The following is an 18,986-nucleotide window of genomic DNA, read 5'->3' as shown; positions in this document are numbered from 1 at the left end:
TCAACTTGTTGTCGACCGCTGCTCTCTTGTGGCGGTTTCCGTGTACTGCAGGACGTTTGGAAATGACACGCAGGATGTTTTTCAGATCGATTTTTTTTGTGTCAGCGTGGAGAGGGCTTTGAATTTGATGAGACATATATGATGCATCCGGCGCGATAGGGTTAAAATCAGAAAATTACGCCCATGTAATGTGATGCTCATTGGGAAACTCCAGCCCCTGTGGAATGGGGTAGGGAACTTGGTAGGGAGCTTAAGACTAGGCCAAAAACCCAGGATGATTTGGGGACGATGGATAACTTGTCAACACCGTAAAGGTGACTGAAGCCGATCATGTAAGGACACACTGCGTAGAACAAGTCGACTAATTTCTGCATAATGTCAAAAAATCCTCGGAAAAGAATATGCAACACAGCTGAGGCGAGTGCTGAACCAACAGTATCCAGTGACGGGGACGAAACAGACGATGAATGGGAGCCTGACAGAGAAAACAGCGACCTAACAGACACAACGCTTTTGAATTAATTCCTGGATGAAGACAAAGACTCTGGGTAAGTCCCATGGACAGCGCTTCGGTGTATTACTGAGTGCTTTTTTTTTCAGTCAGACCGGGCCAAGAGCTGTTCGGTCGGGGTAACATGTTTTGAAAGTCTCTGTGCATTGTTTTCTATTACAGAGATGAATACATACCCCCAGCGAAGAAGATGGGGGGCAGAGGGGTAGGCCGGCCGCGCGGTAGGCCTCCTGGATGTGGCAGAGGTAGAGGAAGAAAGGGTAGAGGCAGAGGTGGAGGCAGAGGCAGAGGACGAGGAGTCGGCCGCCCGCCAGGAGGAAGGGGGAGAGACTTGCCGCAAACTGAAGATGGACGTGGATGGCAGGACACAGAGGTACAAGATATAATTCCACAACAACCAGTGTTTAGACCAACTCGTACTCCTCATCCGCAAGTTATTACTGGGGGAAATTATTCCATATTGGATCTCTTTCGCCTATTCATCTCCGATGCAGTTTTACAAAAGGTCCTCAGTAACACAAGCAAATTTGGGAGACGGAGGCATGCACATCTTTGGGTAGAACTGACCATGGCAGACATGTTCAGCTATCTATCTCTGATCATTTACATGGGTCTTGTTCACGCCCCAGCTCTTACAGACTACTGGCGAAGGGCAGAATTAAATTGTATAGCTTTCCGTGGGCTGGGTCAACCATGTCTGGCCGTAAATTCAGACGAATCTCCACCAATATCCATATGTCTGACCCTGATGATGTCGAGCTGAATGCAGCTCGAAGAGGCACCCCTGAGTTTGACCGCCTTCAGAAGATTAAACACCTGTACACTGATATCCGGCAAAGCTGAATTTCCAACTTCCAGCCAGGCCAGAACATTGCCATTGACGAACGAATGGTCGTCTCCCTTGCCAGGATAGGAATCCGGCAATACTGCAAAGATAGGCCATCGAAATGGGGGTACAAACTGTTTGTGCTAGCAGACTCACAATCTGGGTACACCTGGGACTTCATTATTTATGAGGGGAAAAACAAAGCAGGGTCTGGAAAAGGGCTCAGCTTTGACGAAGAGATGGAGTTAGTGTCCTCCCCAGTTTTGGGGACTGGCTACAAGCTATTTGTGGACAATTTTTATACAAGCCCAATGCTGTTCCAGCAACTGCTGGATGAGAACAAGATATGGGCATGCGGTACCATTCGCAAACACAGGATCGGGTTCCCAAAAGACACATCCTAGGCCATTAACAATCGCCACCCAAGGGGTACGATACGTTGGATATGGGAGGGAAGTCTGCTGTTCGTACAATGGAAAGACATTCGTCTTTCGGATGTGTTCCAGCATTCCTCAAGCCCACAGCGAAGGCAGCACGATACAGCGCAGGGTGAAGACAGATGGCATATGGAATGTGGAACAATTGCCGGTACCTCCTGCAGTACAAGACTACAATAATAACAAAAATGCCGTTGAGTGGTCTGACAGTTTGATCGGTTACTACCAAGTTCTTCACAAGACGAGGAGGTGGTACAGATCTTTCTTTTACCACTTTATTGACATTGCCATAGTGAACACATTCATCCTCCACAAATACATGATGGAAAGCAGGGGTGGAAAGCCCTTATGTCAGAAAGCCTTCTGTGAGAAGCTAATTCTGGAGCTCCGGCGTGCTGGACATGGTGAAATTGTCCCCTCTCCTCTGATCGAAAAAGAAAAGAAAAAAAATCCCACATGTGTCCACAGGGTGCCCCAGCAAAAAACACATTGTCTGGGCTTGAAGAGCCACAACACCTCGCACAATAAGCACAATAGCTCCAGCTCTAATGACCGCCACAGCCAGGACTGGGTATTCGAGGACCGTCAGCCCGAAAATATGTGCTATAGATCGGCCTTGTGATGTGACTGGACTCGGTAGCATGCAAGAGATCCAAATTTTTGCTGTTTTTACGTGTTTTCAGTGGATCTGATCTTGTCCTGGACTTTTAATAAGACTTGAGGCAAGGTCTTTTTCCCTGTTTCATTGGGAGAACTGCTTTCAGAGTGACATTTATTTGGATTAACATTCATTTTCTCCTTTTTTTCAAGAAATGTGTTTTATTCCAAGTAGAGTTGTAACAAAACATAAGAGTGCTCTTTTGACTATATAGTGACCACCTCCAGAATCGTAGCTTTCAAACAAGAGCACGGGTGTTAGTGTAGCACAAACAGGGATATGACTGCAACCCCTGGCGTAAAAGAAGCCAAAAGTCTATAAAATGTGTGTGACGGTGAAGTGGTTAAAGTGTGATTAAAATCATGTATAAAAAAGGGGAGATATAAAAAACAGAAGGGGGGACAATCCCCACTATCACCCCCTACAAATTGCACCCTGCCCCAGCCATGCATAAGCCAAAGCAGGGATGAGGAACAAGAGATGATTTCAAAAGATTCTTCCTAGAGCAGCAATTACCAAGCGGACCGGGGCCCATTGGTGGGCTGCAAAGGTATTGCAAGTTTGCCATGAAATCATTGTCTATATACAGTAGCCTATCTAAATAATATTTTTGTGCGCGAGTGTGTCTGAATAATAATTTTAAAAAAAAACTGAGGGAGAGTCTGAGAGCTGAAACCCTCATTGTCAGTTGACCATTTATTACAGTTTTTCTTTTTTTTATTACATTGTTTATTGGGTCAGAGGGTGGGCTGTAAGCATTTGTGATATATTAAAAGTAGGCGCCAAGTTGGAAAAGGTCGTAAATCCCTACTTATACAGACTATTTGGAGAAATGATGGGAATGACTACACTAGGCCAAAGGCCCCTGGATGGTTAGAGGAGCGATGTATGACTTGTCACCACAGCAAAGGCCAGCCCCCCCACATGACCCCCTAATGTAGAAGAGGAGCGTTGAAGGCCCGTATCACCTTACTGTGTGTGCACCGTAAAATCAGAGCCAAGGAGCTTCAACTGCCCGCTGCCTTCAAAGACAAGCTGGGGGCCACACACTGCGACATTGACAAGTGACAGGGTGCGAGGCGATGAGGAGAGGCTGCACACTACATCAACCGTTTAACTTTAAGTGGTCCCACAGATGTAGATTTCACAGCATGTGTATTCAGACACCCATGTCTTAGGCCGGCTTCACACCAACACGCAGGACGGAAGCGATTTTTACCTGCGGTGGCGAAAATACATGGAAACATATCTGTCCTTCAACACCAACCAGCAATAGTCGGGCGTCAGCGGCGCGGGAGCCGGCTCCGCTCCGCGCTGCATTTGGAAAACAGAGGTCGAGCGGATTTTGGGTGACCGGCGGTGTCCCATTCAAATGAATGGCAAAGTAGCACAATAGCTTTGGCTGTGGGGGGTTGAACAGGACTAGCCGCGCACGCTGGCGCTGTCGGTGTGAAAGGCAGAGTAGAAAACACCAGGACGAAACTAAGCTGAAAGACCTCATTCGTCTCGCTTCCATTCCGCGACGCCTTGGTGTGAATTCGGCCCAAGTGGTCCCACAGATGTAGATTTCACGGCATGTGTATTCAGACACCCATGTCTTAGTAATGTAGGCATGGTCTAGTCTCACTTTGTCACTGTGATAATTTACACATGTAATATACAGTGTCTAGCCATCTTAGAGTTTACTATTTTTCCTACACATGGAATGTAGGTTGCACACTCTCAACGAATGTAGGTCTCAGACACTCTATCCACCCATCAACCCACACCCACACCCACACACACCCACACACACCCACACACACACACACACACACACACACACACATAAATTAATGTGGATATGTAGCCAAATTAACACATTCTAAGGTCAGTCATGGGTAAGCGGCTAGGGCGTCAGGTTGCCGGTTCGACTTCCGACCCGCCAAGTTGGTGGGGGGAGTAATTAACCAGTGCTCTCCCTCATCCCCCATGACTGAGGTACCCTGAGCATAGTACCGTGCCACCGCACTGTTCCCTTTCTGGCACCATTGAGGGCTTCCCCCTTGCACGGGTGAGGCATAAATGCAATTTTTCACATGTGTGCTATGAAGTACTGTGTCACAATGACAATGGGAGTTGGAGTTTCCCAGTTGGGCTTTCTCTTTTCACTTCACTTCACTAATGCAAAATGAGGGTTCTAGCTTTTAAATTGCAACTTATGTGCATCAGAGGCTGAGATATTTAGGCTTTAATCGGCAGAGGACACCTTTTCCCAAAAAGGGCTCAGGCATTCAGCAAGTGTTTTTTGTGCCTTAGGCTAAAATGGGTTAATATGGCCCTGTGCATGTCAGAGAAACACAGATGGAGAGAGAGGCAGATACACACACACACACACACACACACACACACACACACACACACACACACACACACACACACACACACACACACACACACACGCACGCACACGCGCACACACACACACATCTGGTTGAACTCTAATATGTTGAGCAGGTCAAATAGTTACCAGTTCTTCTGTCTTTCAGATTTCAGTAGTACTGTTGCAGCCCGTGGGGTTGGGCTGGAGGGGTGGTGTCACACACACATACACACACACACACACACACACACACACACACACACACACACACACACACACACACACACACACACAGAGAGAGAGAGAGCGGCTTGAGCGTTACTGTAGCTTTAAATCGTTACATAACTTGGAAGTTTGGATGTTGGATTTACAAGCCACAGCCAGAATATTCAGGAACTGTGCTACGCCCTTGTTGCACAATGTATGGACAATACCAGGGAAGCAGACAGGGAAGCTGACGGGGGGTGGGGGGGGGGGGGGGGGGGGGGGGGGGTGGTGAGAGACAAAGGGGTCCATTGTCCTGGGCCCAGGGAGAGATGGGGCCCAAAATTAGGTCTTCATTATATCGAATGTATTGAGTGGGGACCTTTTTTGAGGACTTTGTCCCGGGCCCGGCCAAAGCCGCCAGCAACCTTGGACAATACACTGGAGGGAGCACACGCACATAGGCCTACACATGCAGAGCAGACTGGTGGTAGGCAGCATTGCTCCCTGCTCTCTGGAACGTAAGCAGGTCAGGACTGTGGGAGCACTCAGGGGAACCCCCCCACTTCCCCTTCCTCATCATTTTCATCATCAGCGTTCCGGCAGATCTTATCTTGTGCGCCGCATTTTATAAGTTCAAAACAAGTTTTTCGAAATGCTGTCGGAAAATCAGGGTTCCTGCATTTCTTTTTGGATGGTATTTTCGGACGATTAGGGTTCCTGCACCTTTTTTCCACTTCAAGCACTGTGTGGGATGATGGCTGCCTGGGGATTATATCTTCATCTGGTGGTCTTATGTGCAACAGGTATGTGGAAAAGGGATATCTAACGGTTTTCTTATACTAACTCTCAATGTGGGTATTCATGGGTGGGTAATATTCTCTAGGTCGGCCTCAGACGAGCCTTCCATCGTTGCCTCCAATCATCCCGATTCTCCATACATATTTTCAGTTCGCTGGTTCTCTGGGTTCCTGCGTCCTTCTTAAGTATGTCCACATATGTCAGTGTGGGACGTCCTCTTGACCGACAGACACCCATGCGACGGTTCCCACAGCACCAGTTTGCTGGCTGGCAGTTTTTGGTGCTTTTGGAAGTGTCCTGCAAGTCTCACTCTCCTTACAGCAATTTTCTTGCTCACCCTTGGTATTCCCTCGTACAGGATTTCGTTGGTTACATGTGCACTATCGTTGATGTTAAGCACTGCACGCAGCATCCTGGTGTAGCACCCATCAAGGGATTTATCTAGGGCTGGCTTCAGGATCCAGCTTTTACTGCCATAGAGGAGAACAGACTCTACTGTCACATAGAAGAAGCTAAGTTTGATTTGACGGGGGAGATTGGAGTTCCATACACTGGCCATAACGTTCAGGGCCCTTCATGCAAGTGCCTTTCTCACTTTAAGATCTTGCTCAGTTGAGTTGACCCATGAGCCCAAGTATTTGAAGTCACTGACTTCTTTCAGCTCAGAGGTTGATGTTGATGGCTCTGTATTGTCATGGAGTGCCTTAAGCTGCGTCCCATTACTACCACTTCCACTCGTTTTGACCCCTAACACTCGCTTTTGCGCGTTCCCGTGAAAGGGTGTCCCGTTTCTTAGGGAGGCGAGTGAAAGTGCAAAAAATACACTTAAAATTCCACTTCGACCGAGTGGGGGTAGGACCCACCCTAAAGACCGAGTGAAAGAATGCATTACCCAGAATGCTGTGCGAACCCCACCGGCAAAAGCAAAAACAAAAAACATGGCGTCCTAGCAGAGGAACAGCGAATTCACTACTTGGAAATAGATGGCCACTATTTGAATATTATTCGAAAATAAAACATAGAACATACAAAAATATAATATAAAGACAAAATACAGGAAAAAACATCACTTTTAATTCGCTGGTTGGCCTACATTAGTGTTCGCTAGTTAGCTTAGCACAATTAGCGGTAGCTAACGGTTGCTATGGACAGTTAAGGGTAGCTTACTTTGGAAAAGTTTGCTTCTGCCAAATAATTAGAAGCATTTAACATGAAATGACTCACAAAGTTGCGGATTAAAGTCCACATTGTGAGCAATATCTCCTCACTTCGGAGCAGTATGTACAAAAGAGTTCGCTAATTAGCTGGCTTTAGCTATTGGCACTGATGGCAGTGGTATTGGCTAATAGCTTACCTTGCATTTGAGAAATCAGATGCAGATATGAAATGACTCACAAATAAATGCGGATTATATTCCATGTTTACAAAAACACCAACAAATGCAGATTTACAGTATGCTTGAGAACGATTTATTGATAAATGCAGTGTCTTGTCCCATAGGGGCACAACACGAAACACGAGTGGCTTCTTCCCTGACTGTAAACAGTGGGTGTACTGTGGACTGGATCCGGAACTCCCTGACACTATCCTTTCCTGTTGAAAATTACAAACGGTCCATTCGTATTTGCTGCGTAAATATAATAATTTAATGAAACAGTAGACCTATTGGAGGAAGATATTTTATTAGATTATGTGTACTTGAGTAGCTCTACGTCATCACCTGAAGTCTGTCCCAATCTTTAGGGGAAAATTCGACTTCTCTTTATTCTCGAGGGAATGACTTGCTTTTTAATTTCACTCCAAACGAGGTGAAGTTCAAGTGGAAGTGGAAGTGGTAGTAATGGGACGCAGCCATAGTCCCTCTGTACGCCACAGCAATTTCTAACATCAGCTAAATTCTCCTTTTTTAACCAACAGTGTACCAGTCTGTGGCCAATAGTGTAGACCTGGAGCAAGCAGTTATTTTCAATGGAACTGGACCCCGTGAAGACTTCTTTGGGTACAAAGTGCATCTGTTTCAGTCTGGAACAAAGAAAGGGTGAGTGGTTATTTTTCTAAACTGCAGAAGCCCAAAATAGACAGACTTTCTTCCTGTAGCAGTGCTGGTGAAAGAGAGACGTGTTGTTTGCTTCAATGCATGTTTGTATAAACATCACAGTAGTGTCTTTGGACATGCGGGGCATTTGAAATCTTGAAACAAACTCAAAACCTTTGTGGAAACGTATTCCCGTTAAAGTTTTAGTTTTGTGACCAAATGTTTTAGGTACAGTAAATACTACATACATTCATGCATATGAAGGATACACATTTTTAAGAAGATGATCAAAAACTTTGAAATGACTAAAAAGATTGAAAACATTAATTCCATAGTTAGATTTTTCGTTTTTAGCAGCCCAAGTCAAGTATGTACTCCAAACTCTAAAATGCACAGAAACAATGGTTTACACAAAAGATTTGAGTTGAAAACTAAAACGTTTACGTAAGTCTTACATAAAATCAGACATGTTATGTGAAAACAAATGTTATGAGAAAAATAAAATCTTGAATGTTTTAGTAGGCCTAGCTGCTACTCAAAGATCTAACATGCTCCATTGACATAAATATTTTGAGAATGATGCAAAAATCAAAACAAGCACAGCTTTTTTTTTTTGCTATATTGGCTCTAAGTTGTTGATTTCAAAATCAAAAGTTTTATGTTTTCCCATTTTAGAGCCAAAAAAAAATCTTGGTTGGTTTATTGATTGGTTGGTTTTAATGGAGTAGGCTACCACCCCTCTGTTTAAACAAATAACTTATGACATGAGCTTTCCACAAACGTGAACAATGCTTTATATCAAGTTTTTTTATTTTGTTCCATGTGGTTGACAAACAAAAACAGTAGACAATAACACAACAATCATAAAATACACAGCATTCTGTTCTAAAATGTAGACCCAGTCTACACAGTCAACAGTCAATACATTACAAAGAATCAACTTCAACACATTAGGCAATTTAGTCATTTATTTGTTGTCCATTTCTGAATCTTTTATTAGGAGTTGGTGGCCGAAGGAGATCCATATAGCCTAACTTACAATAACATTTCTCCCAAAATAGTGTCAGACTTCACAACACAGTCAGTTGTTTATCCTTTGGAGTGTTGAGTAGTGGAGCTGATGGATCATAGAGTTCTGGTGGTCCCATATCGGCTGCCTGTGGAGCATAAATAATACGTTTAAGGCTTTCATGAGGACTTGTTGGATTAGGAAATTAAATGTGAAAAATATTGCTAATTAAAGCTGGAGTCATGGGTCTGGTGGCCATCTGAACATTTTCATACCATGTTCCAGGAAGTATGAAAGTAGGTAAGGTTATCTCCATGTTGGGGATTGAACTTGCAACCTTTGAGGTTGAAGACCAGCTGTTTAACCACTACTCCATGGTCGCCTCAGCTGTTGTCATGACATCTAACCACTCATATGCCAATTTACACACTCAAAGACATTGTGTTAGGATGTCAGTTGTACTTAAAAACACAATGCCAACCAGAGTTAATTTATTCGTACCTGAAAACCTGTTGAGAACACCTAAAATGTGTATGTCATCTGGACATTTTTGCAATATTGAGTAGTACAGCGTAAATTTTTCTAGTTCATAGTACTGTTCGGGAATACAGTGTGGCATGTTACTGGTGCACACACACACACACACACACACACACACACACACACACACACACACACACACACACACACACACACACACACACACACACACACAAACACACACACACACACACGTGCTCAAACATCACTGCTCACTTATGTTACTGGCCAAAGACAACAACTGGTTGATTAAGAAGTTGTGGATACTTAGTCTTGTTGCCAAAGCCAGACCAGAACAGTTGCTCCATGCTCTTGCTGAATAGATAAAGAGTCTTATCCACACACTCTGTAACGGTCTTTTGGCCACTCAACAACAACATCACACAGAGGACCAACAGCTGGCAGGAAACGTCTGTCATTTGTATTATCAGTAGGCCTATCTAAACTTGTTTAGGGTAGAGAGTAGAGTAGAGTAGAGTATCATTTACTGGGATCAATAAATTATACTCTACTCTACTCTCTACTCTAAACAAGTCACCAAAGAGGCAGAGATGTGTGTGTGATGTATGTACGCCGTGTCAGTGCTCCGATGCCACTTAACACATGTCACAGCTTATGGAGAGCTGTACAGTAAGCTTGTACATGGGGCTTTGTATTGAACGGTAGGACTAGACAGTTGCTGTGTTAATTGTGATGTGTGTGATGTGATGTGCATAACCCACATGCACGGTGGGTTGTGAGATTAAGTCATAGCCCAAGAACAGCAGAGTACCATATTACGGCAAAAAAGGGGTGAAGTAAGAAATGCACCATTGTCCCAGTTATAAGCCTAGCCACTGTGTGTTCACTAATTTGTGCTCACTAACCCTTTCGGCTCTTTAGTTTTTCCCAAGAAGTCGTTTGAGGTTCTCAACCATGTGCGGCAGGAGATAACACAAAGCGGAAAGTAAAGATGGGCTCTAATCGGTCATTGTCAACAGTGCAAGAGATGTTCCCAGAATGGGGTCTCTTGTATCACGATTCAAAGTAAATCTCCTTTGGGCTGATAAGAGAGCGACAGGACGTGCCAGGGTGCCCCCTAAGGAATTTAGTAGACTCTCAAGCCCAGCCTCCTGACCTGAACTCAGACAGTCGCTACACAGTCAGACACAAAGTGGATCGAGAAAGTGAAAGTCCTGCTGTGGCGTGTGCTGTATTCCTTCTGCCTAATGCTCTCAACACAGGTGATTTCCCTAGCTCATCTGCCTAGGGATTGGGTGGCTCATTGATTTGTTTGGGAAACCATGGCCTAATGGTGAGTCGGCCTTAGGATCTAAAGGCTGCAGGTTCAAATTCCATATATTCATCCACTGCTGAAGTGCCTTGAGGAGGTCACCTAACCCCACATTGCTCTGGGGACTGTCAATACCCTGCATCTAAAAGAACTACATGTCACTATGCATAAAAGTCCCTGGCCTGCCAAATGTAATATAATAAGTGAACTACTACACTGTAAACACCAACATGTTCCACGAACTCAAAACTTTTGTGGAAACTTATTCCCGTTAAAGTTCTAGTTTTGTGACCAAATGTTTTATGTAAATACTACATACATTCATGCATATGATGGACACAAAATCTTTAAGAAAATGATCAAAAACGTTGAAATTATTGAAAAGATTGAAAACATTAATTCCATGATTAGATTTTTAGTTATTATTAGCCCAAGTCAAGTATGTGCTCTAAAATGCACAGAAAAAATGGTTTACACAAAAGATTTGTTTTGAAAACTAAAACGTTTATGTAAGTCTTACATGAAATCAGACATGTTGTTTGAAAACAAATGTTATGAGAAAAAATAAAATCTTGAATGTTTTAGTAGCTGCTACTCAAAGATCTAACACGCTCCATTGACATACATATTTTGAGAATGATGCAAAAATCAATGCAATTAGTACTTAGCAGAGAGTTAAATGTTTAAAGTAAACAAGCACAGCTTGTTTAGCTATATTGGCTCTAAAAGTTTTATGTTTTCCCATTTTAGAGCCAAAAAAAATCTTGGTTTGTTTATTGATTGATTGGTTTATACTAAAGCACTAGGCTACCACCCCTCTGTTTAAACCAAATATAACATGAACTTTAATTCCACAAACGTGAACAATGCTTTATATCAAGTTTTCTTCATTTTGTTCCATGTGATTGACAACTAAAACAGTAGACAATAACACAACAATCATACAATGCAAAACAGTCTGTTCTTAAAATGTAGACCCAGTCGATGCTGTCAACAGTCAATAAATTACAAAGAATCAACCTCAACACATTAGGCATGCCAAGTTGTCAGTTGTGGTTTGATGGTCACATGGTGTTGAGTAAATATATCCCCCATTGACAGATTAACCATTTTTAGAGAAGTTTATATTTTATGTTACATTTTAATAAAATAGGGTTCTATGGTTCTGACATGAATGGGTTCTTCTGTACACAAGGCAGAAGCTGGTAAACAATAAAAAAAATAACTAAAACAACCAAAAAAGTGAGTGCCCCAGCCTTAGGATTTGAACTCTCAACCTGAAGATAAGGACATGTGAGGCTACATGCAGAGAACTATCCCCTACACCACTCCTCAACTGGTAAGGGTTGTGCAGGTTTTGTATTGTTACAAAGTTAGACCTGTTTGTTAGAAAGTATTGGACTTACTCATTGTTAACAGTCGAATGTGTTTCACAAATTTCACTTCAAATCTGGTCAACTGACATCATACCAAAACAATAAAGTTTGAATGTGATTTTTTTTTCAACCTACATTCCATGCTGGGAATTGAACTTGCAACCATCATGTTTCAAGGCCAACTGCTTGACTGTTAGCCTAATACTGCCCAGGCACAACATGCTGACACCCATAATCTCATCATATGGCAGATATAGTTCCAATTGACATGATTTAAAGAATGTGTAACTTTCACAGTTTCCCAAAAAATAAACAATAAATATCAACTTGAGTGTTTTTTTATTGGTAACATAGGATTCAAACCTGCAATCCTCTGATCTTGTGGCTATTCCCCTATCCAGACCACAGCAGCTCAAACATGGTCTTACTTTACGTAAGCATTGTTCTTTTGTAATTTCGCTCGAAATTAAATGTGGAAAAATACTGCTAATTAAAGCTGGAGTCATGGGTCTGGTGACCATCTGTACATTTCCATACCATGTTCTAGGAGGTATGAAAATAGATAAGGTTATCTCCATGTTGGGGAATGAACTTGCAACCTTTGAGGTTGAGGACCAGCTGCTTAACCACTACTCCATGGTCACCTCAGGTGTTGTCATGACATCTAACCACTGATATCCCAGATAGAGTTCCAATTTACAAACTCATAGACATTGTGTTATGATGTCAGTTGTACTTAAAAATACAATGCCGACCTGAATTAATTTATTGGTACCTGAAAACCTGTTGAGAACACCTAAAATGTTAATGCCATCTGGACATTTTTGCAACATTGAGTGGTACAGCGTAAACTTTTCTAGTTCATAGTACTTTTGGGGAATACAGTGTGGCATGTTACTGGTGCACAGTGCGCTTTGTTCATTTCACAGAATTCGGACCAGGTCTGCGTTTCCCAAAAACTCTTAAGTAGGGGTATGCCACTATTTTGGGGCTTAATACAGTTAAAATCATTGGCCAGGGTTTATATAGGTGGTAAAGTGTCTTATTTTTCATGTAAGTCGTTGTCTTGTTTTAAGACAAGTTAAAAGAGGGAGCATGCCGCTAAGCTAGTGAAAGTCAATGGATCCGTGTAGCATGTAGCGATGCTACATGGATGCATTGACTTTCACTAGCTTAGCGACATACTCCCTCTTTTAACGTGTCTTAAAGCAAGACAACGCTTCACATGAAAAATAAGGCACTTTACCACCTTTATAAACCCCAGCCAACGATTTTAACTGTATTAAGCCCCAAAATAGTGGCATACCCCTTTAAGTGTGAGAGGCCGCCTAGGCAATATATCAGAAATAGGTCTCACATCATCACTAAAAGTTTATAGTACATACACTATTTTACCTCACACATGCACTTGGCGCAACCATTTTATTTACATGTGCGAGAAAAAAATATTGTACGCATAAACTTTTAGTAATGTGATATTGCCTCGGCTTAAGTATTACTTAAAGGGACACTGTGTGAGATTTTTAGTTGTTTATTTCCAGAATTCATGCTGCTCATTCACTAATTTTATTTTTTTCATGAATACTTACCACCACCATCAAATTCTAAGTATTCATTATGACTGGAAAAATTGCACTTTTCATACATGAAAAAGGGGATCTTCTCCATGGTCCGCCATTTTGAATTTCCTAAAATTGCCATTTTTAGCTGCAAAAAGGACTGTTATTGGACCATACTAGAAAATATGTGCTTATTACTTAGTAAACTTTCATGTAAAGATCACATTTTGCAATAGGCAGCCCAGTTTCAATGAGCAGCATAGTTGCAGTACCTTTTTTGACCATTTCCTGCACAGTGTCCCTTTAAGGGTTTTTGGGAAACGCAACCCAGGTTAGTGGAGGGGCACTGAAGATGCTAAGGTTGTCACTTACCAGTCACCCCGTACGTACAGAATCGATGGATGGAACATTTTAGACATTCATTTTAGTGTTGGAAGAAAGTACAATATACTGTCAAGTCAAGTAGGTTTTATTGTCAATTTCTTTACATGCACTGGTCATACAAAGAATTTGAAATTACATTTCTTGCTTTCCCATACAGACATAGACTAATTAAGGTAAGGACATAGACAGTATAGACATAGACAGTACTTATACATGGACTTAAGACAGTATGGACATAGACAGTGCTCATACAGACATTTAAAGTGCAAGACTGGACAACAGAAGACTTGTAGAGGACATACATTAAGAGGTATTTGTTGTGTTTTTGTGCTTTTCCTAAAAAAAAGTCCTTTATAGCGTTCTGACATGGTAATAGTAGCATTTTGAAGAAAATAAATATAAAAAGGTCTGTCAAGTACACCAGCAGCAGTGTGTGTGTGTGTGTGTGTGTGTGTGTGTGTGTGTGTGTGTGTGTGTGTGTGTGTGTGTATGTGTTTAGTGCAGGTAGAAGGTGCGGTGTGCGTCTTGTGTGTGTGTGTTCGTGTGTCTGTGTGTGTGTGTGTGTGTGTGTGTGTGTTTGTGTTTGTGTGTGTGTGTGTGTGTGTGTGTGTGTGTGTGTGTCAGTGTGTGTATGTTGGGTTTAGTGCAGAAAGTGCAGTGTGCTTGTGTGTGTGTGTGTGTGTGTGTGTGTGTGTGTGTGTGTGTGTGTGTGTGTGTGTGTGTGTGCATGTTTTGAGTTAGTGCAGGTTGAAAGTTCAGTCACAAGTATAGTAGTGCAGGTGGAATGTTCAGTCGCAGATATGGTGGTGGGGGATGGGGGGGGGGTGTCAGTGGCCTTGCTGGCTAGAGGCTGACAGGGGGGGGGGAGTGGGTTGTCAGTGGCCTTGCTGGCTAGAGGCTGACAGTGGAGGGAGAGTGGGTTGAGTGTTCAGCATCTTGATCGCTTGGTGCATTGTGCTGCTCGCCAGCCGGGTGGTACGGGAACGGAGGCGCCTGTACCTCTTTCCAGAGGGCAGGAGGCTGAACAGTTTGTGTGCAGGGTGGCTTGTGTCTTTGATGATCATCAGTGCTTTCCGGGTGAGGCGTGTGGTGTAAATGTCCTGCAGGGAGGGGAGTGGTACTCCAATGATCTTCTTCGCTGTGTTCACAACACGCTGGAGTGTCTTCCTGTTTTTCTCCGTGCAGCTTCCTCCCCACACTGTGATGCAGTTGGACACGACGCTCTCTATGGTTCCTCTGTAGAATGTTGTCATGATGGAGGGTGTAGCACTTGCCTTCTTTAGTTTGCGCAGGAAGTAGAGACGCTGATGGGCCTTCTTCGCCAGTGATGTAGTGTTGGTGGTCCAAGAGAGGTCGTCGCTGATGTGCACTCCAAGGAACTTGGTGCTGCTCACTCTCTCCACAGCATCGCCGTCGATGGTCAGTGGTGGCAGTTGTTTTTGGACCCTTTGGAAGTTGACAACAATCTCCTTGGTCTTGTTGACATTCAGCAGGAGGTTGTTGTCTTTGCACCATCTGGCCAGCAGGTCTACTTCTTCTCTGTAGTGAGTCTCATCGCCCTTGGTGATGAGGCCCACCAGTGTTGTATCATCCGCAAACTTCACTAGATGGTTAGTGCTGTGGGTCGTTGTGCAGTCGTGTGTCAGCAGCGTGAACAGCAGGGGGCTGAGAACACAGCCTTGCGGAGCCCCCGTGCTCAGGGTCAGGGTGCTCGAGGTGTTGTTCCCTACCCGTACTGCTTGTGGTCTTTGCATCAGGAAGTCCAGCAGCCAGTTGCAGAGGGAGGTGCTGAAACCTAGTTTGTCCAGTTTTCTGATGAGTTGTTGTGGTATTATGGTATTGAATGCTGAACTGAAGTCAATGAACAGCATTCTCACATATGAGTCTTTATTGTCCAAGTGGGTGAGGGCTGGATGGAGGGCAGAGCAAATTGCATCCTCCGTGGATCGCTTGGCTCGGTATGCGAACTGGTAGGGGTCTAGGGTGGGGGGTAGTAATGCAGAGAGTGACAGGACGTAGCTCTGTAAAACATCAAACCTGCTGCCGGACAATTAAAGGAAAGGTGCACTCCTTAAGATTAAATTAGAATGAAATGTAAAAACTAAAACAGGAAACTCCTGGACCTGGGAAACAGGAAACACATGGGAGACTGCTAATCACAGATGGTGAATTCAAAGTTGGAAGAAGGAAATGTGTCTGTACGGCTGTCAGGTCACATATTCTAAAAAAATGTATAATGCTGTGTGTGTGCTGATATTATTGCAGATAAGGGGTACTATGGTACACAGTGATAGTGCCCCCTGCTGTGTCTTGTCCATCGTTAATATTTGTTTAAAAAAAATCTTGTCAACTTTGTTGACATGGCAAATAACTCTTGGACTTGAACTTGAACTTATCTGCAGTTATGTCAGTTCGATATGAAATTGATATAAGTGTTACCGGATTTTGTATTAATCACTGGGCTTTTCTTTTCATGCGCAGGATAGTTGTGAGTGCACCACTCCTAAACAATGGAAGTGGTGGGATCTTCATGTGCAATCACACAAGCTCACACTGTGAGCCTTTTCCCCTGCCGGAAGCCTCCGTAGCGAATGAAGGTTAGTCACAGATTTTCTAAGAAAACCAGATACACCACTGGTTGGTTTCACGGTGCATTTCCAGTTTCCAAATGAGGCAAGTTTAGTTTCAGTTCCACCCTTATCCACATGGGGGCCCGGTGGAGCGCTCAATTTTTAGAGACCAGAATGAATGGAGTCATATATGGAGCAAAACCCCTCATGGTGCCTTTATCTCAATATATGATATTTTCTCTTGTCATTCGAATGTTGTTTCCGAAAGAGTATAGAAAATACCCACGGCTGAGTTTTGGATTTTTTGAGGCACGCATATGCTAAAAAAGTTAGTTTAAGTGTTTAAGTCACACACTTAGCAAAATGCTAGCGCGTGGGCAACAAAACCTCCCCCTGTAAAACATCAACCGGACATACAGTATGTACTTTTAAAAATTAAACTTTTGATGTAAAAAAACTTGTTGAAGTCTCCAGAACGACATTCAAATCTGATCAGTAAGAACTGACAATAAAGTTGCTATTGTATTGTACTGTACATTGCATGGTAAAATGAACCACAACATCAACGACGCGTGCGCCCTTAAGTGATCAGGCATCAATGGTGATTTATTATTCACAACCAAAGTTGCTTTTTAATCTTAAACGTTGAGCATGCGTATCCTCTTATTCAGCATTTATTCAAATATTGAATATGCTCTTGATCTTAAATGATAACTTCAGCCAATTTCAACATGCAGTTGTAATGCTCACACTACCCTGGACTTGTCAGTACATGAGAAGAAAAAAAAATTCTTCAGCCTTTTCCGAGATCCTGGTCATTGTAATGGGGGCAGGTGTTTGTTTACCTTTCAAATAAACATCTTAATTTATTCCCAAAAAACACCCAAAAGGTTATGCAACATCAGCAGACAACTAGCAAACAGCGATAGCTTTTGGGAAAATATTTGGAGTAGGCCTATGTTACATTTTTTTAAAATGTAAACAAAAGCTGCCCCCATAGCTCAGATCTCGGAAAGGTCGAAAAATGTGGCATCACCGGGTACTGACAAGTCAAGGGTAGCGTGAGCAATACAACAGCATATTGAAATTGACTGAAGGGGTCCTTTAAGGTTAAGTTGCTTTGGATGAGAGCAAAAAAACAAAACAAAACAAAACAAAATAAAAAAAGAACAAACTGACCATAAAGCTGCGGGATCATACGCTCCCCTAGTATCAAGTCCTGCATGCTGCACATCACATCATCATTTAATACTCTCACCTCTATCAAATCACAATTTATCTGGACATAGGCCTACTCTGCACTAGGGCTGCACGATATTAGAAAAATATCCGTTACACGATAACATGACTGCGATATCGATATTACTCGCGATATTTAATATACGTATATTTTCCCCTCTCAACTTGACATTCTACACTTCATCATGTAACCTATGAAACAACTGAGAGCAATGTTTTATTTACAACAATATTTTTATTAGGAAAAAACATGGCTAATATACAGCATCAATGTCAGCCTTTTTAATACCTTTTTTTAACCTTTTCATCAAATTTGCTGTTATTAAAATGTAAAAACTAAGTATTTGCGATATGTGTATTGCAATCCGTGATATTGCAATAACGATACATTTTCGATATATTGTGCAGCCCTACTCTGCTATACCCACCTTACTTGTATTAGCTGTAAATAGCTGAAGTTAATCTGCAAATACTGCATTTGAGCTGAACTACATTTAAAGTGTATCATATTCAGTGTTGCCAGATGTACGATAATTATCGTATTTGTACCATAATTTTGTCCATTCTGTCATCTCTACAATAAAAAAAAATATGATGTAAGTTACGATAATTTCAGAGTTGTCATTCAGTTTATTTAGATCCCTTGAAACATCAATTTAGATATTGTACGACAATTTCCTCCCAAAAAGCCCCCCAAAATGACAATTTTTTTAGGTTTTGGTACAATAATTCAGCATTTCCCATCTGGCAACACTGATCAAATTACACTTCTTCTGTTTGCATTCTTCCTACTTGAAAAAGTGAAAGCGAAAGCGGGATTGGGAAACCCCAACTCTCATTGTCATTGTGACACAGCACTCCACAGCCCACAAGTGTTCACTGCACACTGCACACAACAAAATTGCATTTATGCCTCACCGGTGCAAGGGGGCGGCCCCTAATGGTGCCCCAAGGGAGCAGTGCGGCGGGACGGTACCATGCTCAGGGTACCTCAGTCATGGAGGAGGATGGGGGAGAGCATTGGTTAATTACTCCCCCCACCAACCTGGCAGGTCGGGAGTGGAACCGTCAACCTTTGGGCTACAAGTCCAACGCCCTAACCGCTTCCACTGAATTTTGTGACCCTGTATTCATATGACTTTGAAGTTATGCAATCTAATCTAATCTAATCTAATCTAATCATGAATTACATTGTTTTTCAG

General features: G+C 42.8%; 1 protein-coding gene across 1 annotated transcript in view; it reads left to right on the top strand.

Moving 5' to 3' along the window:
* The first annotated feature begins 5,596 nt into the window (after positions 1–5,596).
* The window catches only part of LOC134452699 (integrin alpha-L-like), a 48,506-nt gene continuing 35,116 nt past the window's right edge, over positions 5,597–18,986 (top strand). The window contains exons 1-3 of the mRNA XM_063203214.1: positions 5,597–5,804; positions 7,717–7,837; positions 16,457–16,572. Coding sequence (XP_063059284.1) covers positions 5,753–5,804; positions 7,717–7,837; positions 16,457–16,572 — 289 coding nt within the window. The 5' untranslated portion in view covers positions 5,597–5,752. The remainder of the gene's footprint in view (positions 5,805–7,716; positions 7,838–16,456; positions 16,573–18,986) is intronic.

The sequence above is a fragment of the Engraulis encrasicolus genome, chromosome 1 (assembly GCF_034702125.1).
Source record: "Engraulis encrasicolus isolate BLACKSEA-1 chromosome 1, IST_EnEncr_1.0, whole genome shotgun sequence".
NCBI classification, from domain to species: Eukaryota; Metazoa; Chordata; class Actinopteri; order Clupeiformes; family Engraulidae; genus Engraulis; species Engraulis encrasicolus.
Note: the sequence above shows the minus strand (reverse complement) of the source record. Positions and strands in the feature narration are given on the sequence as shown.